This window comes from Theobroma cacao, chromosome 5 (assembly GCF_053813885.1).
Source record: "Theobroma cacao isolate CCN51 chromosome 5, ASM5381388v1, whole genome shotgun sequence".
NCBI lineage: Eukaryota > Viridiplantae > Streptophyta > Magnoliopsida > Malvales > Malvaceae > Theobroma > Theobroma cacao.
In genome coordinates this window covers 4,094,605-4,112,849 of record NC_142643.1, presented here as the reverse complement: position 1 = coordinate 4,112,849, position 18,245 = coordinate 4,094,605, and the positions used below count along the sequence as shown (strand labels likewise).

At 33.4% G+C, this 18,245-nt stretch overlaps 2 protein-coding genes across 2 annotated transcripts; both read right to left on the bottom strand.

Moving 5' to 3' along the window:
- Positions 1 to 153: 153 nt before the first annotated feature.
- LOC18598087 (O-methyltransferase family protein) lies at positions 154 to 3,170 on the bottom strand. Its single transcript, XM_007027452.3, has 4 exons — positions 2,697 to 3,170; positions 2,169 to 2,505; positions 2,017 to 2,081; positions 154 to 716 (listed from the first exon to the last, which is right to left on the bottom strand). Exons 1-4 carry the CDS (start codon positions 3,063 to 3,065, stop codon positions 417 to 419), a joined length of 1,071 nt encoding a protein of 356 aa, XP_007027514.3. The 5' UTR covers positions 3,066 to 3,170; the 3' UTR covers positions 154 to 416.
- A 13,188-nt stretch (positions 3,171 to 16,358) lies between these two features.
- LOC18598086 (UDP-glycosyltransferase 73D1-like) lies at positions 16,359 to 18,039 on the bottom strand. Its single transcript, XM_007027451.3, has one exon. It carries the CDS (start codon positions 17,957 to 17,959, stop codon positions 16,487 to 16,489), a length of 1,473 nt encoding a protein of 490 aa, XP_007027513.3. The 5' UTR covers positions 17,960 to 18,039; the 3' UTR covers positions 16,359 to 16,486.
- Between the last annotated feature and the right edge of the window lie 206 nt (positions 18,040 to 18,245).

Below are 18,245 nucleotides of genomic sequence, written 5' to 3'. Positions count from 1 at the left end.
AAGTCATAACGAAGGAAGTTCATCTGATTAGTTCCTGTAGAGTTTTGAAGTTTAAAATTTGGGTTTTAAAACCAAAGTTTTTAATAAATTAATGGAAACCAATAGTTAAGTTCCCTTTGGTTAAAAGAGAGTGCAATGCGCAACACTTGCATATATGTATGAACGAATATGATACTTCATAAAGAGGTGCTTTTAAAAGCCAAATGATCCAAGAGCAGCTTTCTAGTGCAAACTACAATGCCATAAAGGCATAGACCTTGCAAGTCATCTTGTCAACAAAGGGCATAAAAAATCCACTCTTACGTTGCAAAGTAGAAAAGCATTTGGAAACAAAAAACTTACGACCAGCAAAGGAGGTTCCTCTTTATTATTATTATTATTATTATTAGTCTTTATTGAGTCGGGTAATTTCAATTCTATTTTTGAAATTCCAAGACACTGTAGAAGTCATCAAAACAGAATGCTCGAAAATGAGGGAAACCAGCAGAGAGGCCAAGCTGTTTGAATTCTTCTTCTGTCCTATGCTTACCCTTGGTCCTGTAAATTGTCATGACGAAAATGTCACCTTCCAGGAGAGCGCGGGTCCGATGACTATCATCTGAATCCTTGGGTAGCACTGGCTCACATGCAATCAGTTTGCCTCCTACAGGCAGTGCCTTGTAACAATTCTCCATTATAAGCTTGCATTCATCATCTGTCCAAGTGACCAAGACCCACTGCCAGGCAAAGTGAAATAAATGCCATCAGCTTCATTAAGGCACTTTAATTACACATAACAGGCCTTTAAAGTTTAAAGCCAGCCTAGCTAGTCAATGGACCAACCAAAGGCAAAGCTGCTAACGTTTCAATAATTAAGTAGATGAACGAAAGGGCAGGAAAGAGGGCGAATGACATAATTAGCCCAAAATGCACACCAAAGGACATCTGCCTGGAAAGCAAAAGCTTCGATTGATTAAAAATTGCCAGGCCATGTTTCTGAATTCTGGTCAGAAGGGTACTCTGGTACTTAGCACAACTTGGCTTTAGTACCCTTGCAACCACTACTTCCATAACTAAGTTAACCCTGCAACCAACAATCTAAGGTACAGTTGCAAATAAAAGCGCCATAGCCACAAAAAAAAAACCAAATCTAAAATCAGGATCATACGAGTATACTATAAGAAGAGGCTAAACCTTGTCGCTGTGCAACCTAAAGATCCTGGATTTCCAATCTAACAAAGACAAACCATGCCCAGCTAAGTGCTAACCATGAATATGCTACGGCCTGTATATACATATTATCTAGCGAGTTATAGACAATATCTTGACACCAAAATTTAAAGAAAAGGCAGAAGGAAGCCATGAGAGAGACGGTTAAAATTCTCAAAACATCCTTTTTTTTTCCGATACATTTCCGTAAATAAAGCAATGATTCTTTGTAAGCTCAGCATTTTAATCACTCCACAAAACTAGAGACTCCTACTGAGAAAGAAAGGAATCCCATGTATGGAACCGGTAGGTAGGTGAGGTGATGGGTCTTTCTTTCCTTGTCAAATAGCATATACAATACTAAGCACAAAGATCACTTCCTTAAATTATGATTTTTGAATAAAACAAAGAAAAAGATGCTTTCAATTTCCGAGATGGATCATTTGTCTAATTGGTTGGAAACATTCCATTTAATTAATGCTTAGGACAATACCAAGATCATTGAAAAGAAAAAAAATTATCCTGTCATTTGTTCCCTTCTTTTTTTAGATTTTTCAAATGATTTTTTAAAAAAATTAATATTTTTAATTTTATTTTTATGACTCTTTTTTTTACTTTTATTAATGCTTAGGGTAAAATTCTAGTATTATTTAAAAAATAAAACAATGAGATAAAGTGTTTTCAGTGTATTTTGGTCTTATTAGGATGAATATTTACTTTTGTCAAAAAAAGGAAATCCAAAAGCAGTTGATGATGGGATCCTCGCGGCCACTTAGAAAAGCAGTTGATGAACTTACTTTTTATTATTAAAATGAATATCAAACTCACCTTCATGAAGATTCCATCACCGCTGGGAATGGATTTGAACATGTCACCTCCAACGTGGCTCACGCCTTCAACATTAAATTCCACGAGAAAATCAAGACTATGTTAAACGAACCCATTCAATCGAGAAACTAGGAACACATAAAAGTCCTCACCCGGAATGGTTGGTGCTTTGGCAACCACCTCAGGCAAGTCAAAATTGATGCCTTCTTCTACATGGGGATGTTTCTGTAAAATCATTCTCAGGCATTCCCCAACACTCCCTCCCACGTCAACCAATCTCTTCACGCCTTTAAACCCATCATAGCTGTTGAGTATAGCTCTCATGAATGGCACTGATACGCCAGACATGGCCTTCTGCATCAGTCCATTCATTTCTGGCTTCTTCCCATAGTAACTATAAGCTGCCTCGCCATTCACCTTCACGAACGGCTCTGATGTTGGATCCAACACTGCCTCGTGCATCAATGGCCACACCCTCATTAAAGCATCCTGAATTGTGTAGTATTACCATAATCAATCGATTATCAACCACTTCCAAACAAAGTTGTAAAATCAGAAAGATTGCGATGTCCGATATTTTACTGTACAAGGCAAACAGTTAATGCGTTGACTCCAATGCTGAAATTTTCTTAAATGATGAACAAATCTCAATTAAAACACCGACAAGAATAGTTAAACACCTGGTGGTGCTGTAGCACGTAAGGTGCACAGGATAGACCGTCGGCGTCGGTGACAAGTGTTTTTCCGATGTCAGTGAGCGAGTATCTTCTTTCAGGGCACTCACTGTCGAGTTGTTCAGCGAAAACACCGTAGCTGGTAAGCATACGGAGGATACGCTGGAGGTTCTCAGGGTCTCCGCCCCCAGAAGGAAGGACTCGTGAGAGAATCTGGGCGGCGGACAGAGGGGTGTTGGCGCCGCCTTGCCAGATGGCGTCTGGTACGTTGAGGCGGACAACGGCGTTGAGAGACATGGGCACGCTCATCATGTTAGCCAGTTCCAGTATGGCTAGTCTTGCTTTGTTCCTGCTATCTGCTGTCTCGTCCTCCATGGCCTTTAATTAGATAGCTCTGCTATGCTTTCTCTGTGTTAGTTGTCTCAAAGTTTCGCTGGTTCGAGTTTCTTATTAAGGTTTTAGGTGGGTGAGACGGTGGATATTGGGGGTGGGGGATTGGTATGGGGTACTTGTGTAATTTCAATGGCTTCTCCTCCCCCAATCACTCAACAAAGAAAAAAATATTGTGGCCGGAATTAAGTCATCATTAGATTTTTTCTTATAATTAGTCGGGGAGATATCTGATTTTGATTATTAATTATTTTGTAAAAAATAATAAAATAATTAAAATAAGTTAAACACATTTTTATCATAATAATTAGAATAAGTAGAAGATTGCTTTATGAGTAACAATTAGAATAAATAAAATATTACTTTACATGGAACAAATAGAAGAAGTGAAATGAATGTTATTGAGAGTTTGACTTTGTGCTTTTGAGACAATTACACTTATTAAGGAGTGCAATGCTATAATCCAGAATAAGCTTCCATCAAAGCTTAGATATCTAAGGAGTTTTTCTATTTCTTGCACTATTGGTAGTTTTAAAATTTCTAAAGCTTTATGTGATTTGGGTGTTGGTGTTTCAATAATGCCTTTATCTATTATCAAAAAACTTGGATTTCAAAAGATACAACTCGCTACAGTTACCTTATAATTAGTAGACAAAACAATCATGTACCCAGTTGAGATTATAGAGGAAGTTTTGGTAAAAGTTGGGCAGTTATACATTTCGATAGACTTCATTGTGCTCGAGATTGAAGGTGATGTTGAAATTTTTCTTATTTTGGAAAGACCATTCCTAACTACAGCTGGAGCAATTATTGATGTGAAGAATGGAAAAATAACTTTTAGAGTTAAAGAGGAGGAAATGGTATTTAATTTGTTCAATGCAACTCAATATCCCTTTACAGATAATTGCTATAAAGTGGATTTAGTTAATAAGGGTAAAGGTAAGCCTATTCCACCACTTTCAACAACGCAGGTGCCAACTCTTAAAACAAACCACCACCGTTTTCCAGTGATCTTGATTTTGTTGTTGGACAACGAGTAGTATTTTCTAATTCACAACTCCATCTTTTGCCATGGAATCTTAGATCATATTGAGAGAATACTTTTAAGGTGATAAAGATTAATCCTTATGATGATATCGAGATTTATAATGGACTTATCAGAGCAGTCAATGTCAATAAAGAAAGTCTCGAGCCATATAAAGTAGTGCAGAAGGAGGTACCATAGTCAAACTAGTGATTATAAAGAAGCTCTTCTTGAGAGGCAACCTAAATACTCTAAATTACTTTTATTTTATTTTTATTTTTATTTATTTAACTATTAAATTATTGACACTCTTTTTTATTTATGTAGGTTCATGTAAAAAAATTTTCTAAAATTTTTTTCAAAAAATTCAAAAAAATTTGAAAAAAATTTAAAAAAAATTCAAAAAAAGTAAAAAAAATTCAATATTTTTTTTTTAAAAAGATGGTAAGCCGCAGCTCCCACTGTTGGAAGCCGCGGCTTCCCGGACACAAAAGGATGTGAGTCGAGACTCTCTCTTAAAAAAAGAAAAAAGAGCCATAAGCCGGTCCCCCTCTTAAGTGGGCTCTCAACAATTGGTAGCCCACTACCCACTCCCCAAAACCCCTTCTTTCCCCCCCTTTTTTTTTGGTCTAGCAATTGCCACTACCCATTATCCTCCATTGGGCTACCAACATTGAGTAACCCATTAACCAAACCCAATTCCCCCCTTTTTTTATTTTTGGACTACCCATTACTCATTTTCCCATTACCCAACAAAAAAAAAACCCTTTTATTTATTTATTTTATTTTCAGTTATTTTTATTTTATTTATTTATTTCTACATTAATCTTTATTTATTTTCTTTTTGTAGTAAAAAAAATTCCTCCTAAAAAGTGAGAATGAAGATGATAAAAACTAGGAGGTGGATTAAAGCTTCTCTAAAATTCATCCAATCATTAAGAGAGTATTCTTTACCTTTCATTTATTTTTTCTAACATTGATGACAATATTTAGTTTAAGTTTGGGGGGGTGAATTTATTTTTCTTGTGGTGAATATTTTGTAGAAGTTTTAGATTTAGTTTTAATTTGCATGTGTATTTATAAATAATTTAGTATTAGTTTCCAAATGAATTTATTTTTTGTTTGAATTTTAGGTATCTGAGTAAAGTTGTGTCAATTTTTTTAGTGATTTTTTTAATCCAATAATGATAACTAGTTGTCTTGAATTTTTAACTTTTAGTGAATAAAGTTTTTGTTTGGATTCATGATAAATATTTTGTTAAGTATTATTGTTAGGATGCGATTTTCACAATTTTGAGTACTATATCTTTTACTTTAAATTATTATGAATATTCAAAGAAAGTTTATATTGATGTGAATTTTAGATTATGTCATGAATTTTAAAATTTGCTTAATTTTCTCTCACGGTGAAAACTTAAGCAATACTTAGTTAGGGAGATGATTTAAGCCATCTTTGGACCGTTTGAGTCTAAAAAGCCTATTTGATTAAATTTTTATCTCTAGTATACCTCTTTTGAGCCTAATTTTCCTTTTCTTTGTTTAACTACATAATAATTGAGCCTAGTTTTAAAATTAAATTTTCAATTTTGCAACCCTCACTCCTAAGCATGTATATTGTTTTAGAAAATATAAATTGAGCTAAATATCGAAAAGGTGGAAAAGTGATGTTGCTGTGAAAAAAAAATGTTCAAAATATGAAAAAGAACCCCACTACCTACAATATAAGGAGAATAAGTTTGGGGATGTGAAATTGTGAAAAAAAAGTGTGTTAAATTAAAGAAAAGTTCAAATGTGGAAGAAAAAGTGTACTAGGAGAAGAAAAATAGGGCTTTATATATAGGTCCTAGAATAATAATGTGCTTAGGGTGATTTGAGCCACATTAATATCCTTTTTCATACCTTGACTCTAGCCATACATTACAAGCTTTATAAAGTCCTATTGATCCCTAGCTTTGTATTAATCTACATTAGTGGAAAGAGAGATGAAAAGTAAACATATGGAGTTCTAGTACTAAAAATTTGTGTTGGCATAAACTCATCCGGATATCATGATATTCCTGGTAAAAGATTTCACACACACACACGGAAATCCATTCGAGTATATGCTTGCATTAGAATTGAAACATGAATTTAAATGATGCCTATATTTTTCCTTAGGTTAATGATTGATAGACATACTTTTGAGAAAATTAAGGAGAATCATTAAGTTGGTGTACTTTATCTTTAGTAGTAGTAGTAGTAGTAGTAGTAGTAGTAATAGTAATAACAGTTGGAGTAACTATATTTATTTTAGTTTTCATTAACTGAATTTGATTTTCGTAAGTTAGGTTCTTTCTATGTTTTGCTCAAGGATTAGCAAAATATTAAGTTTGAGGGTGTGATAACTCTATAATATAAAGTTATCTGAGCTTAATTTTGATAGTAATTTAGCTTCGTTTTTATAGTAATGCATAGAAATGAGTAGATTTTATATAATTATTTTAATTTAGATATTTTAGGCTAGTCAATCTAATCTTAGTTAATTTTATGCTCAATTTGGTGTTAATATGGTTAAGATAGGTTGTTATTGATTTATTTGTGCTTTTATAAGTATTTGATGAAAGAAGAATTTTAATGGAAAAAGAAGAGCAATTTTAAGGTGTAGACGTCTAATGCACATGTTTTGGTATTTTGGCCACAACTTTCTCTACAGAGCTCTATATAAAGCGATTCTTAAACCATTGGAAAGATAAGAAAAAAAGCTACAACTTTTATGTTTACCCAATTTGACTTGTAAGATGGTCAAAAATCTTGTCAAAGTTGACACACTGTAGCAATCCTAGAACGATTACGATTTTTGTTAATTAATTGGGTAAAGTTGCGACTTACATAGTTTGATGAGGAAATCCCAACTGAAATTGACTTCTTTCTTCACCCAACTTGGCCTAACTTCAAAGCCTATAAAAATAACCTTTCGGAAGACTTAAAAAGGGGAACGAAGAAAACAATAAATTGATATCTGAGAGTCAAGCTACAAAGTCATTAAAGGAATTTGAAGGATTCCAGGAGATTTGGAGATCAAGAATACAATTCTTGGGTTTTTTTTATCTTTTTTTTAATGCTTTTATTTTTTTATTTTTAATGTTTAAATTTTATTCAATGATAATGTGTGACTTGATAGGGAACTAAATTGTTAATCTAAGATTATGATTGAACTCAATATATAGTCTGAATTATCTATCTCTTTTTTACTTATGTTTGATAGATTTAAGTTGTTTATTTTATTTTGTTCTTAATGCTTCTAATTGACTGGCCACCAATTAGATTGAATTGGAAACCTAAGTTAAAACTTGACAAAGGAGATTTAGGTAGATCTTGAATAGAATAGCGTATGATCAAACGCACTTAGTTGATTAGGTGATTTGATTTGCATATAGGTAGACATACACCTATAAGCCATACATAACCAAAATTAGAGCACAAACTTAATGAATTTTTATTCAATATAATTTACATAGACATATAGTAAATTTATTGTGTGGGGTATTTTTATAAAAACTCGACAGAGACTTGTAAATAATTTAGGATTCTAGGTTAGCAATTTAATCCATTAAACTAAGTTAAGAGAGAAAGACAATAATTAGATAAAGTATCTTAATCTTAGGTATGATAGTCATTCACATTAATAAAGTAAATTTACATAGATTAGTTTTAGTTTTTATTATTAGTTTAAATTTTCCTTTTTAATTTTAATTGTTTAGATAAAATTAAGGTGTGTTAATTTTAGTAGTTAATAATAGGAATTAAAACAATTCTCTATGGGAACGATACTCTATTCATTACTATATTACTTGTTAACGATACGTGCACTTGCATAAGAAATCAACAACAAAAAGACTCAGAATGGACCCTATTTCATAGAATTGGAGAATTGGAACATCTCCAACTATTAACTAAAACATCAACAATCTTGCCAGGTACTCTTGTTTCAAGCAATGTGTCATAAATAAGATCCTAATGGAATCTGTCGTAAGCCTTTTCCAAGTCAATCTTCAACATCATCCATCCTATTATACCTTTTTATTCTTGAAGGAGTGCATCACTTCTTGGGTCACTATGACATTATCAATGATTAACCACTCCGGAATGAAGCTAGCCTATGTCTCTACAATCAATGCATTCATATATGGTTTCAACCTATTAGTAATTACCTTCATCAAAACTTTGAAAATGATAGGTAATAAACTAATAGGCCTGTATTGTAAGATATATTCAAGAGACACCATTTTTTGTATTTAAACAATTAAGGACCTGCATAAGTTTTTCTAATCGTACCACTTTCAAACTCATTCTGTACATACTTAACAATGCTCTGACCCACCACACTCTATTGATTTTGAAAAAATAAGGCATGCATACCATCAATCTTAGGTGCTTTCAAAGGCTTCATTTCAAATAAGGCATCATGTACTTCCATTTCACAAACCAGCTTAGCTAAGGTTTCATAGTCTATGGGTCCAAGAGTAGAGAATTCACTTGTAATGGGATATACTGTGGCATTATCGAGATCCTTAATATAAAGTTGTCGAAAAAAATCAATTGCATGTAATCTAATTGCATCATGACCCTTAAACCCCATTCCATCCGTACCATGGAGTTGCAAAATTTTAGCTTTGTTCTTTCTACGAATTACATGAAGGTGAAAATACTTGGTATTCTTATCACCAAGTTTGAGCGAGTCTACTTTGGATTTTTGCGTCCAATATTCTTATTCCTATTGGAGGATCAATTCATACTCCTTTATCAATTTCAGTTCTATCTCCCTTAATATCTAAAGCGTTGAAGCTCCAAAGCCTTTCCCATGCCTTTTAATCTTGCTAGAATCCTTCCTTTTTTATTAAAGATGTTCCCACATACCTCTTTGTTTCATTGTTGAGCAGTGACAGAGAATTTATCCATAACAACTTGAATATCACAAGAAGGATCCCAACTTTATTTGTAAAAGTCACCAAACCCTGCATAAAAGATCCAAGCTGCTTGAAACTAAAACTTGAGATTCAATTATTTATCCTGTCCACCACTGACGAAATTAGTAGTGGCCTATGGTTAGATTTAATTTGGGATAAATGTTGAATAATGGCTTCATTGAACTATAATCTATAATCAGTATTACATAATGCCCTATCAATCCTCTTAAAAACCAAACCTCTTTTCCAAGTGTATTTTGGCCCACTAAAACCAAGATCAATTAAATCAAAATCATTAATAAATCTCTTAAAAAGCTTATAAGGCTTGCTGCCATGTATTGAGCCACCTATTTTCTCATGAGGAAAAAGAAAAAACATTAAAATCCTAAGATAATAACCAGGGTCTATTAATGCTTTTTGCAAAAAGAAAGAGCTCTGTCCATAAAGCTTTATGAAATTTGTTATCAAGATGTCCATATACTGTAATTAATAATCAAGAAGAACCTTAAACATAATTTACAGCTAAATAAATACATTGAGGATGATTACAGATCACTGAAACTTGCAATTGGTCATTCCACAACAACCAGATGCCTCTAGAGAAACCAGAAGCTTCAACTCTATGTGATTTGTCAAAGTTGAGAAAATTAATAGCCTTTTCTACTATTATGCCACTAATCTTTTTGTCACGACCCGAAACTCTAATCGAGCCCGTGACAACCGCCACGAAGCCTCTACAAACATTCTTCCCCCGAATGCCTTTCGAGACCTCGCAAGGCTTTTGTACTAGTTTTTTCATTCCTCTTTCTTTTTTTTAATAATAAAATAAAATAAAAATATTAATTAAAATGATCTATTTTAATGTAAAACAATATATATATATATATATATATATTTGAAACATCAAAAATTAATTTTTTGCACATAAAAACAAAAAAAATTTATACATACTGTAATATTGAAAACTGGAATATGTAATTTAAATTACAATGACACGTGGGCCCCCAAATAATTGAGAAGGTTTAAGTCTATAACCTTGCTTTCTAGGATACAACTCCGAAATTTACTTCTCGATGCAATTGACAGTCTACTGCCTATTTTGAGCCTGAAAAATGTATAGGAAGAAGGGGTGAGATTATAAAATCCCAGTGAGTAGACAGACATCATCAAAATAATCTAAAGCCGAGTAATAGGAGACAATTAAAATAATTCATCCCAACCCATATAAATAATTGGATTTCATCCAATTACTCAACATGGCTTATGCACTTTTCAAAAACTTGGCCCTTGCCAAAAATTCATTCTCGGGGGATACCCCGCGAAGGCATCTTACTGAGACCGTCAAGGCTGTTTATTGTCACACACACAAACACATTTCACCTCTGACAACACAACCGTTCCTTGGCGTTGGCTGAGTCCCAATTTCACGTGGTGGCCAACGTGAAGTGTACTCAAATCCTACCTCGGGAGTTATCCTACGCATTTCTCCAATCGAGATAAGCTCAATAATTGGGAACCGTGCCCCTCTAATTAGGCTAGCCCACGGAACCCCAGTCACTGCAGTGCCCACTTTATAATTCACAATCAATAAAATCACAATAGTATGACATGACTCACTTAACACATTCAAGGCAAATCAAAGCAGTTCACATATTCTTAAAATCATAAAAATAACCAGTCATACCCACATTAATCATAAGCCATTTAATGTAAAATCATGGATAAACAACACAATCATAGTATAAGTCTCCAATTACTCTATTTTTGAAATCATTATTAAATTTTCAAAAATTTTATAAAATTATTTTATAAAATTCCATTTTCCCAAAAAACACAATAATTTTCCAATAAAATCATTTTTTCATAAAATCACACAATTAAATAAATCTACTCTAGATAATTAAAACGATAGTAAGTTTACTCACTGTAATAGGAGTAGATATACTTCTATTCTCGGTCCTCGGGTGTAGTCTTTTACCCGTATCAGATAGCTCACCACCTATCCACAATACATGACACAAAAAATTCAATAATTTGTGTCAAATCAATATATATTATTTCAGGCTCTTATCCATGTGTATGCACTAGATAGGGTGTGAAATGTTTGGACAATCGCTTAATCATAGTGTCCGATCTAACTCGCCTATATACGGTGTAAATTTCTAAAATCTCCAATTCAACTTCAATTCCATCCATTTCAATTTAAATTATCCAATTATATCCACAATACCTCAATGACTGTGAATGTGGTCCAATTTATCAGTTCGGATCACAAATTACGCTTTTACCCCTAGTGGGTAAAAATTTCAATTTTTTTGCACCAAAAATTCTCATTTAATTTCCAACCTCATAATTCATCATTTTTCCATCTAATTCTCTTAAAATAAAGTCAACCTCATCCTCACACACCATTGGCTAGATTCGGCCTAGTGAAATTCGTAGAGAAAATGAATATTTTCCTTGTTGTTTTACTCATAAACATGCTAAACTAACACTAAACACTAACATAGTTCAAAATCAAATTAATCTAACAACTTTCTCTCTCTAAACCCATATGATCAGATTTGAATCCATCATCAAAACACATAATTTAACCATGAAAAATAAGGAGAAATGCATGGAAATGATAAATCTTAAGCTAAGCTTGAAAAATCATACATTTAAACACTTGATTCCTTGAAAAATCATACTTTTTCTTTGAATTTTCTCACTCTAGGGTTTGTTCTTATTTCTCTCTCTCCTGCTGGTTTTGGCTGACCCTCCCAATGAAGAATTCTGGAATTTTCAAGCCTTTTAATAGGCTTAATAAAATATTATTATTTTATTTACCTTTTGAATATTTATTATTTTATTTTTTATAGCCATTTTTTTGACTTTCTTTTTCTACCACTCAATCCTCTTCACTTATCCATGTCTTCCATGAAATTTCTAGACTTTTCCAAAGTTTTGGTGGAGTAAATTTTTAAAAATTACACTTTTGCCCCTGTAAAGTGAAAAATTACGTTTTTACCACAAAAACTAAAAAATTGCCCATAGACATATTTTTCATCCCTTATACTCATACCATTCTCCACTTTGTCAAATGTGATCTAAATTCTATCAAAATCTCGAAATTTTATCTGCAGGTGAAAAAATTACGATTTTGCCCCTAGATAGTGAAAATTTTGATTTGACTCCGAATTGATCCTCGAACTCCGAATTACCATTTTGAGTCATCCCTGAACTGTGAAACTCTTAATTTCACCTTAAAATTCCTATTTAAACTAGTTCGAAGCTTAATCGACTCAATGGTATCATTAGGGGCAATATCATCTTTTAACGATTTCTCGAACTTCCTAAATATACAAACATTCTATCGAGCATGTGAATGACATTATAATTATTTTACAAAGTAGGGTTTGACACCTTTGGTCCAATAAAATAATAATTTAAGGGTTATATATTTTAACAAAATCATTAACAATTCAAGGAAAACCTTTATCGCCAATGTCCTGACAATCCCAAACGAAAAGCTTTAACTTCATAATAATATAAAATAATAAGAGCTAATGTTCAAGCAACCTCATTAGTAGCATCAACCAACATATTGGTTAGACATGCAACACTAATCCCCAAACGATACGTGGGTTCAAACTTCCCATCCTTTGAGTGATTACCAATAATTTTATTCTCTTCCTCCAATAGAGAAAAAGTAATTGAGTGGCTTGAAGATTCACCATATTTTGCTTAAGCTTTTTCTTCAAAGAAGATCATTGCAAGCGAATGGGGCCACTTTTATCTAGTGGTTTATCTGTACCTTTTGATAAAATGATTCCTTTAGACATTTCTACTTTAGCAATTCTTGTATTTTGCATATGGGGTGGTTGAACTGTAGCATTACTTAAACCTGAACTATTAGCAGGTTTGACCACTGAATGCTTGTTCCAATCCAATGTGGTAGCAGTTGTCACACATTTATCCACTTACAATTGAGTCAAGCTAGTTTGAGACAAAGACCCAGCCATTATATTACTACCATCAAGCACCAAATCTCCATGCACTATGCCATACTACTATTTTCCTCCACGTGATTATCTTTCCTAATTAAAACATCTTCATTTAAAAAGTTGGTTTACACCACCATTGATTTGGTCTCATTATTGGCTCTATTATTCGTTCTCAAAATTATTATAGGTTGGATCAATTCCTCAGTAAATTTGGCACCACCAGAAGGCACCTTATTATTCCCCTTTTGGCTATTCACAGTTTTATGGTTAGCCTCATAAATCCTTTCAACTTAGCAATCGAACTAGATTTCTGCATCGCTTCTTCATAGGTACCTGTGCCGCACCATTATCACTAAGCTTAAAGGCTTCCAAATTCTCCTCCTTTAATACAAAAAATTGTGAACCAAAGCCAGTGTGTCCTTTCAAGCTTTGATTTCCCATTGATTTTTTTTTATCCAATCTTCGTGGCTTTCTAAGAGAGGCAAGCATCTAAAAGCCATAAGGAGATTCGTTTGATTTCTCCTTGGTCTCTTGTGAATAACCTTGTTCCTTCATTTTTAGGGCCTTATTCTGATTAGTACAGACTTCTTTAGTGTGCCTATAAAAACCACATGTGAAACAAATCCTAAGCAATCCTTCATAAACAATTCGTTGTTCTTTACCATTCAGGACGAATTTTAGCGCCAAGGGCTTTGAAAAATTAAGCTCTACAGCCACTTAGGCAAACTTACCTTATTTCTTAAAGCCTGTGTAATAATCGATTTTCAAAAGATGTCCAATCAAACAGGTAATTCGCTTAAGAATCGATTTGTGATACAAGTGAAGCAGAATGCTAGGAAACTAAACCCACGTTGCCACGACAGTTTGTTCTTGCATATATCTGGAAAAATTAGCCATCCAGAGATTGACAATCAGGTAATGCCCCATAATTACCCATGGTCCATTCAAAAAGGCTCTCAAGTAATCCTCATTTCTCGCATAGTGGACAATAAAACAATTATAATCCAAATCCACAATTATGTATCTTTTTATTGGTTTCTAGAGATTAGCAACTTTCTCATAAAGTATTCTATATGAAATTGGGTGACCTAGCAGCTATACAATAATTGAGTTATGCCATGTCTTTGCTAATGCATCCTGCCTCCGATCAGAAACCGTGATTAAAGGGAACCCTTCAATATTGGAGACATATTCAAAATCCTCTTCATCAAACGCATCTAAGTCACAATCCATCTCAAACTCCTTATCATCCTTGGAATCCTCAGAAGATTCGTTGTCACTTTGGGAATAGGCCTTTTCACCATTTGAAGTAAGGAGCGCGTCCTTAAAGGAAGGGTAATTGTGAACAATCAATGGAGTATCGTTCACAGAATCATCCACTATAGGCTTGCGTATTTAGACTTTCTTGCACGATCAATCGTCGAGCAATGCTGGTTTAGGGTTTTTGCAAAGAGCACTCTCAGCCATCCTAAGAATTGCTCCTTCCAAAAAGTTTTCATTAGCATACTAAAATCTTACTTTATACTAATTAAAAAGATCAAAATTTTATAATCTTTGAACATTGTAGTAAAACGTTTTCAATCACTCCTATTTTATTTGTAGCTTTATCTCATATCAAATCATAATTTAAATTATTTTGATAAGAATCTTACTTTATACTAAGGGTACATGCATGTCTCATGTTGGTATTATTGATAAATCTCCCATAACAAATCATATGTTATAAAATTTGTATAAATTATAAACTTGAAGTAGAGATAAGTGAAAATTTTCAATTGTTATTTATTAGTACTCGTGATCAAGAATATTTGGCATTTTATATTTTTAAAATGTTAATAATTTGAAAGATTCAAAACAAAAACGTTTAAAAAAAAATAAAGTTTTAGCATAATATGGTGATTTTATGAATATTTAATTAGATTTATAATACAAGAAAAAATGCACATAGGGTAAAATATATCTTATAATCAAGAGAAAATTGCACCATACAGGCACAATCTTTATGTGATATTCATTTTTATTTTTGACTTTTAAAATTTAATTTTTGAATTTATGATCTTTTAAAAATATTTCAAATTCATAAAATCTGTCAATTGTCATTAAAATCTGATAAAATATTGTATCTCAATGTCATGTGAACACCTATGCGGATGTCCATGTGGCAAAAAAATGTAGACTTGGGCAATTTGATGTCCACGCGACAAAAAAAAGGTTGATACATTTGACTTTTTTTAAGCTAAGACATCCATGTAGCACTGAATTGGTATATTTGTTAATTTTTAACAGTGAGTTAATGGAATGGATGAATTTGAAATTTTTTTAAAAGGTCATGAATTTAAAGATTTTCAATTTTAAAAGTCACAATTGAAATAAAATATTGATAATTGGTGTATTTTATTCCATAATACAATTGATATTCAACTATGATAAAACTCATGTATAACTCATGAGCTAATTAGATATATATATATATATATAAACGCAATCGATAATATTTATTTAAAGAAAATTTATAAGTTGACAATTTAAGAATAAAATAATTTTAATGTCTTTTTCTATTTATAATATTTTTAAAAAATCACAAATTTAGAGGTTTTCAATTTTAAAAGTCACAATTGAAATAAAATATTGATAATTGATGTATTTTATTCCATAATAAAATTGATATTCAACTATGATAAAACTCATACGTAACTCATGAGATAATTAGATATATATATATAATATTAACTCAATTGATGATATTTATTTAAAGAAAAATTATAAGCGGACAATTTAAGAATAAAATAATTTTAATGTATTTTTTTATATATAAAAGTATTTTATAATTCTGTATATTATGTTCATGTATATAAGCGTATGTGTGAATAAAAACAGCCCCTGCCGACCTCAACTCACACATGTACATGCAGAATACATATTGAATGGTACCCCTAGTTGATTTTGACTCAAAAATTGTTCTACTTTGATTTTTTTTTCTTTAATTTCTCCTTTGAGAACACATATGCCCTTCCATCATCAGCCTATTGATCTAGATGGAATTGATATTTGGGCTATTATGCTGTATAATCTAAGGAATTTACTTTCCTAATGGAGACTTTGTCCAATAAGCTGAAACCCAAACAATCGCTATATATATATATATATATATATATCATAATTAAGAAGTCTATTCTTGGTGTTTAAATTAAATTCATGACTATTGGAGGTTACTTGTGCAATGGAGATATTTATAGTTTACTAAATAAAACTATAAGAAAGTCTACTCGTAATATATAAGTTATTGCATGACTTAGAAGCTACTTGCACAATCAAGGTACTATAGTGGAAATTTCCTAGAGGTTACTCATAATATAATCAAATGCTGTCCGGGAAAAAAAGAAAGATAAAGAAGAGAAAAAGTAAGATAAGATGCAACTCCCTTTACAAACCGTTACACCAGTTTGGCAATTATTGATTGATTTTCTCCAAAATATCTTGGACTAAGACTGTCATATTCAAGTAGGATGATCCTCCGTTTCCCACTGCCGTTCTTGCCATTGCTTCAAGTTCTCGTGCTCTCGTTCTTCTCTTTTCGCCTTCTTCACCCCCGTTCATCAACATATCTATTGCTTTCTCAACTTGTTCTTTCTTGACCAACACTCCAAGTTTCTCTTCTTCACCCCATCTAACGGGGACCTCAACGCCAACCCGAAGTCCTATCTTTAGAATTTCAACAATGAGCTTTTCATTGAAGAACTGTTCGGAGAATTGAGGCCATGTTATCATTGGCACCCCCGAGCATACGGCTTCTATAGTCGAATTCCAGCCACAGTGAGTTAAGAACCCTCTTATTGCAGGATGGGATAAAATAAGAAGCTGGGGACCCCAACCCTTGATCAAAAGTCCCCTCCCTTTGATTCTCTCCTCGAAATTATGCTCTGACAACCACTTTTCTAACTCGTCATTAGCTCTTTGATCACCTGTTTTGACTACCCAAATAAACGGTTGCTTTGATGCTTCTAAACCCAACCCCAGTTCTATCAATTGTGCTGGAACAAGACGGCATAGGCTACCAAGGCAAGCGTAAATAACTGACCTTGGTTTCATTGAGTCGAGCCATTTCAAGCATTTTTCCTCATTGATTGATGCCTTGTTCCCTCTTTCAAACTTGTCCAAGTTTGTTCTGTTGCATAAAGAAACAGGTCCAATGGCCCAAACCTTTTTCTTTATGGCTTTCTGGTACGCCTCGACACATCCGTGCTCTAGTTCATTGAAGCTGTTTATTACAACTCCGTAAGCAGTCATTTCAGCCTCTTGCATCTTGTTGCGAACATCGTCTAAGTCAGGCAAACTAACAAATGCTCCTGGAAGTTGGGCCCTCGTTATCTCAACCTTTTGTGGCAGTCCTGGCACCACAAAGGGTTCCGAATCAGAAGCAACGGAAAGATGAGCCTTATGTAGCTTCACATTGTGAGAGCTCAGCAATGAGAAGCAGCCCATCCCATGAAAAACAATCCTCGGGATATTAAACCTTTGAGCAGTTTTTGACGTCCAGGAAAGACACTTATCTGATATGATGCAGCTGGGAAGTGGCTTTTGCTGTTCCAGAAATTGTTCTAAAGGTTCTTGCAACATACCAAGTGCATTGTAGAACTTTTTCAGTAGGTCTCTGGAAGATAAAGTGTCAAGATTCTCGCAACCGGTAGGAAGTCCGACTTCTTGGCATGGAAATGGAATTTTCACCAGCCGAATCTGGAGTCCTGATTCCGAAGCTCGTTGGATGACTTCGTCAAATCTGAACGCATTGTGGGGAGTAGTGATCAAGCTTACAATCACCCCGCGCTCTGCAAGAAGCCTGGCGATGTCAACCATCGGAATCATATGACCTTGTGCCATGAGCGGGATTAACACAAAGTGTAGCTGCTTGGCTATTGAAGCCATAGGCTATAGAATTGGAAACAAACGAATGATCTAAGGATGGATTTTGGTTACCTAAAATGTTTAAAACAATCTAGTCTAAGCGTTGTGCAGGAGGATTGCCAATGGCAGGTCTTATAAGGTGAGCTTGACTTGAATTATTCCAAACACATTAGTTTAAAAAGAACGCAAAAAATATTATCGTTGACTAATCCTCTTTTCTCATCGAACTTAAAGTTGACTTGACTTGGATTTTGGATTGGTTAAGTCATTGCTTCTCGCATGTTCGGTGTTGAATAACCCTCATTTA